The sequence below is a fragment of the Tenrec ecaudatus genome, chromosome 13, assembly GCF_050624435.1.
Source record: "Tenrec ecaudatus isolate mTenEca1 chromosome 13, mTenEca1.hap1, whole genome shotgun sequence".
Classification (NCBI taxonomy): Eukaryota; Metazoa; Chordata; class Mammalia; order Afrosoricida; family Tenrecidae; genus Tenrec; species Tenrec ecaudatus.
Window position 1 is genome coordinate 30,454,915 of NC_134542.1, and position 13,108 is coordinate 30,468,022.

Here is a 13,108-nt window from a genome sequence, read left to right on the forward strand (position 1 = left end):
GTTGCGGCTCTCGGTGGAACTGTACTCACAGACGCCCTTCAGACCAACCCTGTCCGCAGTGCAGTGTCTCTGGGGAAATTGATGCTATCAGTGCAATCGCCTTATACCCCAGGAGGATGACGGACAATGTTTTACTTTTTTTTTTTCTATGGGGTTTTGTTTTCCTCTTTAGCTTGTTCATTTGTTGCTACTGTCGGCCTTACAGGGATTTATTTTGGCATAATATGACGGCCAAAGTAAACCTGAGTCGTGCAATATCCTGTGGACAAGCAGGTGGATTCTGAGTCACCACTTGACTCTAGTTCCAATCCAAGAACAGTTAGTTCTGAAAACATGGCTCTGCTCCATATTCACCTTCATGAAATGATCACTGAAGATACGGGTGATACAGCAAAGTGTGGTGCAGAAAGCAGATGGTGCCCGGCTATCAATCAGAATACTGTCTGCGGTCTTAAAGGCTTGTATTCAAACAAGCAGTCATCTCAGTGAAGAGCCAACTAAACCCACATGGAAGAAGGGCACCAGCTTGTGTGATCCAAAAATGACAATAACAAAATCCAAATATAATGAAGGGGAAAGCGTCAGAGTTTAAACTGTGAACACCCAATTTGTAGAAGGCTGTGGAGGACAGTGGGAGCCCACAACCCATCTGCAGAGCATCTAGTCAGCTTAAGCTGCTGGCAGATCCTACCTAGTCATGGGAAAGATCATTGTAAACTTCATTATGCTGGATCGAGCTTGATACTTAGGTTAGTTGACCTCCCTCTTGACCCAACAGGAATTTGCAAATATTTCTTGCTTGTTCCATGACAAAAATTTCTTCCTTGGCATTTTAAATACTGATGGTGGTCATTTTTCTTACTCATTATTTGTATGTTTATCTTTCTATTATTATTATTATTATGTCCTTATCATTTTATTTAGTTTTTATTTTTTATTGTTGTGAGGTTTTCCAGTTTGTGAAGCACAGAGCAGCTGGTGGTTTCAAGCATCTGACCCTGCACTGAGTAGCCCAATGGGTTATCACTACACCACCAGGGCTCCAGGTTACGAGGCAGAAAAGAAAAACATTTAAAAAGATAGCTCCCAATGTCATCAAGATGGCAACTGGTGATAAAAACAGCAGGCAGCTCCATCTTTCCTCTCTTTGCTACATAACTGAGCTCGGAAAAGAGGAGGGCATGGGCTCGGAGAGCCAAAGTCAATGGAGGACCAGGAAGCGCCAGGGGAAGAAAGTGAGTACTGAGCAGCTAAAACGTCATTCATCCTTTAGAGCCGAGGGAAGGACAACAATCAAGTCCATGCTTGTTTGTCTGTTCTTCTCATTACTTGAGGAAGAAACAAAACGCAGGCAAAGGACAAAGTGCTTTCATTGGGCAACCTACCTGTTTCGGGCCGGAGACTTCCCAGCATCCTCTTGAACAGAGACAAGTCTCGTTGACAGAGCAGAATTGGAAGAGTCTGGATGGATCAAACTATGAAGAAAGTAAGTAGTGAGACTGTTTGAATCACTGAACAGGTCAATATATTTAAAATCGTTAATGGGGTGCTATTGTATTGTAAAGCAGATGAAGTCATTGTCTCTGTAATGAGATTATGAGTCGATTTTATTTCTTCCTTTAACTAGTATGCAAATTGTATATGGCTTTTATCTTGAGTTTATCAACTATCAAAGGGTGATAAAGTTGACTATGTATGTTGGATGCCAATCATATAATAAAATTGCTATGTATTATTATATACCAATATATAACTGAGAGAACACCTTCTTACATCAATGTGTAAGTCTGAAGAAAGTGTAATGCCTTAGATTTTCTGGGACAATTCCAAGTTGAAACATCGTATTTGCAGTCCCCACAGCCCCCTGGAATAGCACTGTGGTCAGGCAGACCGAGGCCAGGTTCAGGCTCTACCTCTTACAGGCGGTGTAATCTCTTGGAAACTCGGCACACAGCACAGAGATGCGAAACTACAAAGAATGAGCATGAAACCATCAGCGCAGACCCTAAAGTGTAAGCGGTGCCCTACCTCTGACAGCCACGCCTCGTATTTTAGAACACTCTAGTTTCTTTATTAAACACCAGTGCCAATTTCGGAATCACACAGGAGGGCTACAGGCCAACGAAGAGGCATCACTAGCTACAACAGGCATGAACTGATAAATCCCTACGCCTCTTAGAAATGGCTTTATCAGAGATAATATACAATGTATATAAAATGTATCTATGTACAGCATAAAGACTTACGATGCTAAAAACACACAGCACACTTATTCAGAAATATAGAAAAGCATAAAATGTTCCGTAGGGGGGAAAAAATCTCATTTCTTCTGCAAACCTTAAAAACACAAATTGCCTAACATTCTCCTTAAAAACAGATAGCTGCATTAGGGATTGTTCACGCCAATCACATGCAGGTTTACACTCTAATGAGACAACATTCGCCACTACCCAAAAGCATCTTCTCTGAACCTCCTAAGAGAAAAGCCAAGGAAAAAAGAAGAAATAAAATTGTGATTTTGGAGAAAACACTAAAAGAAAAAGAATGTAACCAAAAGTACTCGTAGGTCGCAAGGCTATCAGTGCTTCTAAAACACAAGTAGCCTTATGTTTAGCTGAGGCTACCTCTGCCAGGCCAAATCGTCCTCCAGGAATATGTTGCGGCTGGCTTTTCTACTTCCAACGGGTGTTCGGGGTTCACTGGGATCAAGCAGAGACACGGAGCAGGCAGAATCAGAAAGGGCATTCAAGTCTTCTCCGATGGAATTACTGTCTGTGGAGTGAGCATAGTTTAAGGCTATTTTTCTACAGTATGTGCAAGCTCGGAGGTCCCCTAAGAGAGGGAAAAGAACACAAAAAGGTAAAAGTTAGTATTAACTTATTATTCAACAGAGCCTTTCATGTCCTTGTGTTCATACTTCATCTAATAACAGGGAAATGCCTTCATGTCAAAACTACCAAAAGAGCCACTTTAAAGAAGTCAGATCCTTACTTGTTATAGAAACCATCCTTATGATACATTTATCTAGGTGTCCAAATTAAACAACAGGTGTAGACAATGAACAGCCCGCAACTGCCAAAGAGTCAGAAGAATACAAGCAACCCCGATACAAGAAACAAGGCTTACAGAGACTTCTTTTAATTTCTAAAAGTTAAAGAAGAAGGTCCACAGAGGAAAGGATTTTTTAGTCAAGTAAATACACCGACAAAGCAGAACATATGCTCTCTTTGCAACAAGCAGAGAGAAAAGGCTACTGAGGCATTTAAAGGGAGCCCTGGCAGGGTGGATTGCACAGTGGGCCTCTTGGAAGAGCTGCACTTTGTACAGTGAAGCGCTCCGAGTCAGGCTCTTCCAGCCACAACCTTTGTAACTCTCACCAAATAACCATGCAAACTGGGTCCTCTTCCTCTTTGCCTGATGGGTTTGGGAACGAAAAGGTGCAGGAAGTTGCCGATATAAAGACATAATCCAGTTGTGAGTGACTTAACAGGGCTGTGGTTGTAAAATGCTGGAACGCCAACATGGGGATGGGTCGATTTGCCATTCTGCTGGGTACAAACTGAGCAATCTCAGAAGCAGGAAGGAGGAAATTCAGAGAAGAGTCAAGAGTGGAACATGTTCTCTGGGTGCCAAGATCCCTGTACCCTGAGCCTCCTTGAGCCAAGAGCTGAGACAAGGGGAGAAGCAGACGCAGGAGCACCACAAGCATGACACAGAGAGGTGGGCTTCCAGCGCACAGAGCATGTAAAGCTGAGTATGGCTGGGCAGGAAGTTCATTTGCAAAACAGGGGGCTTCCGGGCACATTATTGGGGAGCTAGGTCTGCTGAGCTACTCGGCTGGCGCTAAGCAGCTTTGGGCTGAGGTTTATGGCGGAGTACAGTGGCCTTTGGCCACTTATCATCAGAACGGAAGGAGCTTCGGAACACTCTTAAGCACAGCACAGAAGTCAAGTGGCAGTGTGGCCGAGCGACCCAGGACCAGAGAGAGGCATGTCTGCGAGCAGAGCTGAGAAGAGAGACTGCTGATCATACTAACTGTATCCTGAACAGTTCTAATCCTGAACCGCAGCTGTTAGCTTCCTTAGTACCCCTAACAATCAGGATGATTGTCTGTGGGTTGGGTGTGGCCAACGCAGTGGGCTTTCTCACGCAGCAGAGGAGCAGAGTGCCCCAGGAGGGCAGCTGGTAAGGAGGTTGGGGAGTGGAAGCAGCTCTGACTCCTGAGCCTCACAGGTACAAGCCTTGAGCTGTTGCAAAGCTTGAGTCTCCTTCCCTCTTGTGAAGTCAGAGGAGGTCAGACACTGCTGCTGCACCATTTCTTAGAGTCATAAAAGAAGACTGTAACAATAGCCTGCTCTATCTTTCGGAGAGCTTGCATCTCCACACTGTCGTTCACTCAGTTTATTGTTGCACGGTCCCATTCCCCTGATTATTTCACTAGAGAGGTGTCTCTCTCACCTCTCAAATTTGTGTGCTCATGCTCTACATATAAAGCCCAGAATCATTCCGGTGTGTATTCTCACTAGTCGAAAGACCTTGAAGACTGTAAAGCGCAACAAAAATCCACTTACCAGTGTAGCCCATAAACTTCCCAGGGATTTCTTGATTACAGCAACGGCTGCAGAAGATCTGCCCACAGAGTCGGCAATGGTGCCTGCGCCTGAAGGTGGTAAACTTCTCACTGCAGTCATAGCACTCCTTACACTGGCTGTCCGGCATCCAGTACTGCTTCAGGTCACTGTCCTGTAACAAGAGCACGCTCTGAGGCGTCTCGGGAATACCCACGACTAAGACACGCTGGCAAGGGCAATCCCAATCAAAGTCCTCAAGATTTTCTTGTGCAGAAAAGTGCAGGTTCATTCAAAAACTCCTAGGGAAATGCAAGAGGCCAAAACAGCCGAGACGATCTTGAAGAACACAACTGTACAGGCCGTCAAGGATGGTGGCAGAGCTGCAGAAATGGCAAGGAGGCCACTGATGCAAGGAAAGAAACACATGGGGCTGTGGAACAGAAAAGCGACCCTGCAATACCTTCTCACGTACACACACAGATCTCTGACGGGATGCATAATGCAGTCGGGAAAGGAGGATCTTCACACTGAAAAATAAAAGCTGAACTCCTTACATTTCAGACAAATAGCGAAGCTTGCCAAAGAAAATATGAAGAACTCTCCACTGATTCTGGACTAGACAACTTTTTTTTAATTCTTTTTGTTTTTTAAACGTTTTATTAGAGGCTCATACAACTCTTATCACAATCCACACATGCATCAATTGTGTAAAGCACATCTGTGCATTCATTGCCCTTATCATTTTCAAAGCATTTGCTCTCTACTTAAACCCTTGACATCAGGGCCTCTTTTCTTTCCCCCTCCCTCTCCGCTCTCCCCTCCCTCATGAGCCCTTGATAATTTATAAATTATTATTTTGTCATATCTTGCCCTATCCGGCATCTCCCTTCACCCCCTTTTCTGTTGTCTGTCCCCAGGGAGGAGGTCACATGTAGATCCTTGTAATCGGTTAACTCTTTTCAACCCACTCTTCCTCTACTCTCCCAGTATCGCCACTCACACCCCTGGTCCTGAAGGGATCATCCGCCCTGGATTCCCTGTGCCTCCAGCTCCTATCTGCACCAGTGTACATCCTCTGGTCTAGCCAGACTTTCAAGGTAGAATTCGGATCATGATAGTGGGAGGGGGTGGGGGAAGCATTTAGGAACTGGAGGAAAGCTGTATTCTTCATCGGTGCTACATCGCACCCTGACTGACTCATCTCCTCCACTAGACCCCTCTGCAAGGGGATCTCCAGTGGCCGACAAATGGGCTTTGCATCTCCACTCTGCACTTCCCCCTTCATTCACTATGGTAAGATTGTTTTGTTCTGATGTTGCCTTATACCTGATCCCTTCGAAGCCTCGTGATCACACAGGCTGGTGTGCTTCTTCCATGTGGGATTTGTTGCTTCTGAGCTAGATGGCCACTTGTTCACCTTCAAGCCTTTAAGACCCCAGACACTAAACCTTTTGATAGCCAGGCACCATCAGCTTTCTTCACCACATTTGCTTATTCACCCGCTTTGTCTTCAGCGGTTGTGTCGGGAAGGTGAGCATCATAGAATGCCAATTTAATAGAAGAAAGTATTCTTGCATTGAGGGAGTACTTGAGTGGAGGCCCAATGTCCTTCTGCCACCTTAATACTCAACCTATATATACAGGCGCATAGATCTATTTCCCCATCCTCATATATATTTGCATATGTACATGTCTTTGTCTAGACCTCTATAAATGGCCTTTGCCTCCCAGCTTATAAGAACTTCTTAAAATGGCTACTGACAGCACTAGCTAGAAACATTGAAACTGAGGTCTGTGTGCGGCACAGAAGGTGCCTAGCCCTAACAGAACAGCCCCTCCAGTGGCACTCTGACAAATGATTAATAAGTAACCTTACAAGGCTCCAAGGCAGTACCTGGCTTTTCCCCTCCATGATTTCCTTGAGGCGCTTTAATACTGTACTGAGGCTCCGAAGCTGAACAGCTGTTCGAGGGTCATGACCTCCAAAGTTGGGTTCTGCTTTCCTTCTTGCATCTGAGTCGGATTTAAAAATAAGAAAAAGAACAGACACTCGTATCTATGCACAATCATGAATACATGTGACTCAAACTGCCTCCCGCTGTCTGCCAGCATATGCATGTGTTCTCCCGGCCAGTGACACAGCTTGAGAGTGCGCAGTCTTTCTACGGGAAAGTATGTCTTATTTCCATGCACTACACTATTCCACGAGGAAGGAAGGGGCCCTCGTAGCTGAGACAAGCACTGGTGCTTATACGCCAACGACAGGAACATTGCTTAAATGGTTCAAAACTTCACTAATGGGCCCAACCCATCATCTACAACACATTACACACACACACATCTACACGCACGCACACGCGCGTTTATTTAAACCATGGCTATCGAGTTGATACTGATTCACAGCAGCCCTGTATGGAGTTTCTGAGACTGTAAACCTGTACAGCAGCAGACAGCCTCATCTTTCTCTCACAGCCGGGCTGGTGGGTGGAAACTACTGGCCTTGCAGTTAGAAGCCCATTGCCAACCCCACAGCCGCACTGGGGCTCCCTAAGCCCTCACAAACAGCCACTGGAAATTTAGCAGAAGGAAACTGAGCCTAGAGGATTAATTTAGCTTAATCTGTACAGTCAAACAGGTAAGCCACCAAGGAAGTAACAGTGAAGTCTGAAGATCATAATCCAAAGGTCTCATCAAGCTCATCACAAAGGAATTTATACCTTGACCCCCAAAGTTTCTGGCAGATTTCAGAACATCCAGGAAGTAAATTTTGCCAGAGATCTTTGACCACCCTCCAAGTAGATTAAAACTGCCAGAGGCCTGTTAGACCCCTAAACCCACCCCTCTTTCCTTCTCCCCACCACCCCTTGCAATCCTAAGCAGCAGGAACCACTTACACTTGAGATAGCAACACTGATGTCAGATCTATCAGTTAACAAACAGGCCCCAAAGCCAACAGGGGCCAGAATGGGATCTGCATGACATAGGCGTCACTTCCGCCTATTCCTGGCTAAGGATGAAGTGGGGTGGTTTTACAAAAGGAAAGCTTAAGTCACTTAACCAAAAAAACAAAACTCGTAGCCAAGTCCATTCAGACACACGGCAATCCTGCAGGGCAGCTCAGAACTGCCACAGCGTAAACTGTAGGTTTCCCGGACTCTCTTTAGGGGAGTAGAAAGCCTCATGCTTTCCTGAAATCTCTGGCCAACCAAGGTGGAACATATCCCACAGTAAATATTTCCTCAATCGTTGGTGTCTTTGTTTGGCGCGAGTGGGAAAAGATTACAAGGGATGAGAGGTCTGTATCCACAACTGAATTTAAGGTTTCCCAAGATAGCTACTAAACTAATTATCTAAGCCTGTACCTATTTTTCAAAAATTTGAAAACTATCTACATCTCAGCATGTATCTCAGATGTGCTGTTGCCAGAAAACAAGCATAAGTACTAGATTGGCCAAATGTTCCTGGAGACCTACAGGATAAAGCAACTACACAATGTGTTAGTTAAAGGAGAGAGATGAAGCGGTTAGAGCCTAGCAGCTGGGCTCCTACAGAAAAACCACTCACAGAGAAGCCCCTGCATTTAGCCACTGAGAGTCGAGAGAGCACTGTTATCACCACGCACTAGAAGACGAAGAGTTAGAAACCCACAGAAAACCACCGATCTTGAAAGAAAGAAATCATCTGATGTAGCCCTTTGCCTTTAGACAAATAACTTTAGTTGCTTTTCTTGTAAAATAGCTGTTGGAGTATTAAGCAGCTTTCCTCTGCAGCTAGAAAATGACGGAACTAAAGGAAGGGAACTTGATGGAGCAGTCACTGACGCACAAAGCGATGGAGCAGAAAGCAATCAAGTGGGCCGGAGAAAGCATGATTCGGAAAGGTGGGGCCTGCAGCAAAGCCGGGACTGTACCAGGGCCACCGCCAAAACCAAACACACTGCCACTGAGTCCATTCTGACTCATGGCGGCCCTGCAGGACAGAGAAACACTGCCCCTGTGAGTTTCCGATACTGTAACTCTTTACAGGAGTAGACAGCCTCGTCTTTCTCCTGTGGAGAGGACAGTGGTTTTGAACTGCTGACCTTACGGTTGGTCAGCAGCCCAACGTTTAACTACAATGCCACCAGGGCTCTCCCAGCTCCACCTATGAATAATTATCTTCATTTTTTTTTTAATTTAATTTAAAAAAAAAAAATCAAAAGTACCCACCCTTGTGATGAAAACAAGCCCAAGGCTCACTGCCCCAGAAAACCCGAAGGTTCTCCAGTCCTTAAGGAGACCACGTTCCGTTCCTCCCCTTCCTCCCCTATCCTGAACATAGGGGTTCTGTGCCACATCCAGAGTTTCTGCACCAAAGTCTCAGCCAGCAGTAAAATATCCCTCAGCAGACCACCACTAGTTGTGTCAATTATTCACCCAAGGAACCTCATGGCAGGAACTCGTCTTCAGGGACCAGTGACTGTCTCCCAACACCACACTCTCCTCCTCTATCAGACTGCCCCCCCACCTCTCTCCTCCCACCTTCAGTTGGGCAAACCACTGGTCCAAATTTAACCATCTAATAGAAAAACAGCCCCATCTCCCCAATCCCACCCGTACTCAGCACGAGTGCATGAACACGAAGGGGATGAAGACTGTGGTATCAGGATGAAGAACAAACAGGCAAGAGGAACTCAGCGATGCCAGCGACCCTGACAGCCCTTGCCCGCCAATGAAGACAGAGGAAGAGCAAGCAGCAAGCAGCCCACGGACGTGTGAGGGGGTCTGCAGTCGGGACATGCACATCACATTTCACTGGCAACCCAAGAACCGGTGCAGCATCCGTCCACAGAGCTGACACTAACCTGCGCTGTCCTGGGGATGCTGCGAACTGTCCTCAGCTGAAACCCAAACAAGGAATTAATCAGAAGCAAGCAGAAGCTCTTGGCCGTCCCTACATTACCGTTTAAGCAAAGAGGCTAACAGTTTTGCCCAGGCGTCAACAAAGTCTTTCACTGCCTACGTAGCCGTGTCACATTCATTGAATAGTGCATGACTGCTCTGTTAAATTCAATTACATAGCTAACGCTCTGGGCAACACAAAGATGGGGTGGCGGGACCCAACACGCAGAGCTGCCTGACACACGAGCTCGGTTTTACCTAATGCAGTTGAAGAGCGCCGATGGAGTTCTTCATTAAGCTGCTTTTTATAAGGTAGCGGCGACCTCACAGTTTGTGTCCTTACTGGGAGCTGGGGGCTGGTCCAACTTCCACTCAGAGACTGCTGCTGCTCCCCCTGGACCCCTTCTCTCTCTGTAGGAAAGAAAGGCCTGCTGTTATTTGAAAACCAGACTCCAGAGTTCACTTTCAGTCCAACGGGCCTTTTGCCTAGTCTGTCTTAGTCGGGAGGCTGCACTGCCACGCACTGCCTCAACACTGAGCGCGCACACGGAGCTGCAGGGGTGCACTGGCTACCGTGCAACCTGCTGACCCCATGGAAGGTGAGACACTGGGTCATTGGTTATTAAGAAAGGGATCCTATTAGCGTATGATGTCAATACTGGAGGAAACTGGGGGTTAGGGTATATGATAATTCTCAATACCACGGTCTCAATTTTTTTTGTGTATGTAAAATGAGTACTGCTCTAAAAGATGAATGTCAATTTTTTCCCCAAAAAATCAGTCTTAAATTTAGACTATTAGGAGTTCATGTAGGTTAAGCATTACAACTATTCAAATTCGGATAATAGTATTACATTTTCTATTTCATTTAGTTATCTAAATGCAAAGTCCCCAAAGTCCTCAGGACAAAATGACTTTCTAAGATATTTCAAATAATACACAAATGGGAAGCAAAAGGTAATGAACGGCCCATGTTTCCTATTCTTTTTTTAAGATAGACCGACCAACTGCCCTAGAGTCGATTCTGCCTGATAGCAACCCATTAGCCCAGAGTAGAACTTCCCCCTCTTCTGGAGCAGCAGGTGAGTTTGACCAGCCAAAGCCTACCCCAACGCGCCTACTTTAAAAGTATCCTTCCCTGGGGTGCAGTCATCAAACCTGGTCTGATGGGGTGAAGTCAAAACAGACCGGCTGGCACCTTCCTACTTTTGAAAAGCAATACACCATTCTCATGTGCTGTTCTTTTCCGTTTCATCGCTTCCATTAATATGTCTTGGCTGTTAACTCCCAAAGAACAAAGGTCCACTCTGTGAACTTGAGGAAACTGAAGCAGACTGAAAGGTTGTTTAAATTTAAAAAGTTTTTTTTTTCTTCATAAAGGAACCTCTAATTTTTAATTTCCAATTCTGACCTCCGGTTACCAATATTTAACAAGATCACAGTAAACGTTTCACCTTTCCTGTCTTACAAAGTAAACCCAGGTGACCATGACTAAAGCTATTACTTTGTTAACATTGCACTTTCCTGCAAAGACGTGTCAAAAAAGTTAAGAGATTTTAGAGAATCAAAAAATGTAGATTCTCTGATCTTTTTAAAAAGTAAATCTTACCTTTGTTAAATCTAAAGAGGTTTACAAAAGAGCTATACGCAGATTTAAAAGGTGGCTCATCCTGATCAGGAGTCAAAGGCTTAAAGTGTGTGAGGTGAGAAGGGCTGGTAGGCGATCGAGGCAAATCGTTAGCAGAGTCCAGTGTTGGGGAAGTCTTGTCATCTGCGGCCATTGCATGAGCCTGAAAGAGGAAACGCACAAGAGCAATATATACGAGGATTCTTCAGAAAGTTCACGGGGAATGCACAGTGTGAAATTCTAAAACTTGCGTTCTACACATTCCTAGTATTTCGTACTTCACTTTTTCCATAAAAACAAACTCACACTGACTTGTTATAATACGTCTGAACAGACACTAAGAAAGTTAAGACATCAATTTGAGAAGAGCTACCATCAGAGCAACACAAAGTCTGCAAAAATGGAAGCCAGAAGAAATGGTGACATCACTGAGGCTTCACGAAAAACAGATGAAAAAGAAATCTGCACTTTATAAACGGCTAACTTGTTTCAAGAAAGGACCAGGCCATGCTGAAAATGAAGCCTGAAGCGGCAAACCATCCACATCGATTTGCGAGGAAAATGTGATCTTGTCTGCCCCGTAATTAAAGAGGACCAGCAATTAACTCAGAAACAACAGCCAACACCACAGACATCTGTTGGTTCCGCTTCCACAAATCTGATGGAAAAGGGAAAGTGGAATGAACTTTCTGCTCACTGGGTGTCAGAACCACTGCACAAGATCCACTGCAGGCGCGAGCAGAACTCTGGAGCTTGTAAACAAGTGGGATCAAAATCCTGAAACATCCCTCATGGAATTGTAAAAGGAGAGGGGTTACAAGATCAAAGGGATACATTTTATTTCTCAACATAAGCTCCATCAAGGTCAAGATCCTTTGTCAGTAATGGCACCGAACACCTTTTGGTCCTGGGAATTAGCAGTCTGAGCCCAGAGACCAAACACAAAACAATGGCTCTCAAAAGGTGGACGACGTCCAGCGCAAGAAAAGCAGACAGTCCAGAGCAAGGAGCCGTGCAACAGTTTTAAGATGCATACGGCGTCTATCTGTCTTGCTTCCTGGCTTTCTGAAGGAGCAAACAACTGCAACATCCACTTAAAAGGACAGTATTTTGAGAACCCCTAAAGCTTCAGCAGAAAACTGCCTAGAGTGCTTCTCCACCATAACAGTGCTCCCACTCAGAGCTCTCAAACCAGGCAATACTGCGGCGGGACTTTTGATGGGACACCTCAGGCATGCGCCTTACAGGCCGGATTCGGCTCCTTCTGGCTTCTTTCTGCTCCCTAATCTGCTCCCTTTCTGCAGGTATGTGCAGAGGGCCCCATTTTCCTTCCTAATAATCGTGCAAAAAAGACCACATCGATGTGGCTAAATGTCCAGGCCCCTACGTTCCTTAGGGATGGACTAAATGGCTGGTACCAATGCTTACAAAAGGGTCTTGATCTTTTTTTTTAATTAATAAATCTTTTTATTGGGGCTCATACAACTCTTATCACAATCCGTATTTACATCAGTTGAGCAAAGCGCCCTTATACATTCGTTGCACTCGTCATTCTCATAATTCACCTTCCACTTGGGTTCCTAGAATCAGCTTGGTTTCCCATTTTTCCCCGTCCCCCTCCCTCCCCGCTCCTCCCTTCCACCTGGTCCCTTGATAGTTTATAAATAATTATTATATCTTATCTTACACTCCCCAGCGTCTCCCTCACCCACCTCCCCATTGCCCATCTCCCAGAGAGGAGGTTACACATAGATCTCCAAGATTGGTTCTCCCTTTCTATACCCCCTTCCATCCTGGTGTCGCCACTCCTACCGCGGGTGTTGAGGGGTTCATCCATCCTAGATTCCCTGTGTTTCCAGATCCCTACTGCACCACTGTACATCCTCTGGTATAACCAGGTCTGCAAGGTAGAATTGGGTCATGATAATTGGGAGGGGAGGAAGCGTTCAGGAACTACAGGAAGGTTTTGAGTTTCACTGTTGCTACACTGAACCCTGAGTGACTCATCTCCTCCACACTACCCCTCTGGA

General features: G+C 45.4%; 1 protein-coding gene across 4 annotated transcripts in view; it reads right to left on the reverse strand.

Annotated features, from left to right (window-relative positions):
- The window catches only part of PIKFYVE (phosphoinositide kinase, FYVE-type zinc finger containing), a 91,884-nt gene that overhangs the window by 72,833 nt on the left and 5,943 nt on the right, over positions 1–13,108 (reverse strand). For 3 of the 4 annotated variants that reach the window (XM_075530438.1, XM_075530435.1, XM_075530439.1), the window contains exons 2-8: positions 11,061–11,241; positions 9,710–9,862; positions 9,415–9,450; positions 6,466–6,584; positions 4,572–4,743; positions 2,625–2,832; positions 1,386–1,475 (exon numbers count right to left, since the gene is read on the reverse strand). In XM_075530438.1, coding sequence (XP_075386553.1) covers positions 1,386–1,475; positions 2,625–2,832; positions 4,572–4,743; positions 6,466–6,584; positions 9,415–9,450; positions 9,710–9,862; positions 11,061–11,232 — 950 coding nt within the window. In that variant the 5' untranslated portion in view covers positions 11,233–11,241. The remainder of the gene's footprint in view (positions 1–1,385; positions 1,476–2,624; positions 2,833–4,571; positions 4,744–6,465; positions 6,585–9,414; positions 9,451–9,709; positions 9,863–11,060; positions 11,242–13,108) is intronic. The other variant, XM_075530436.1, reaches the window with a different exon arrangement.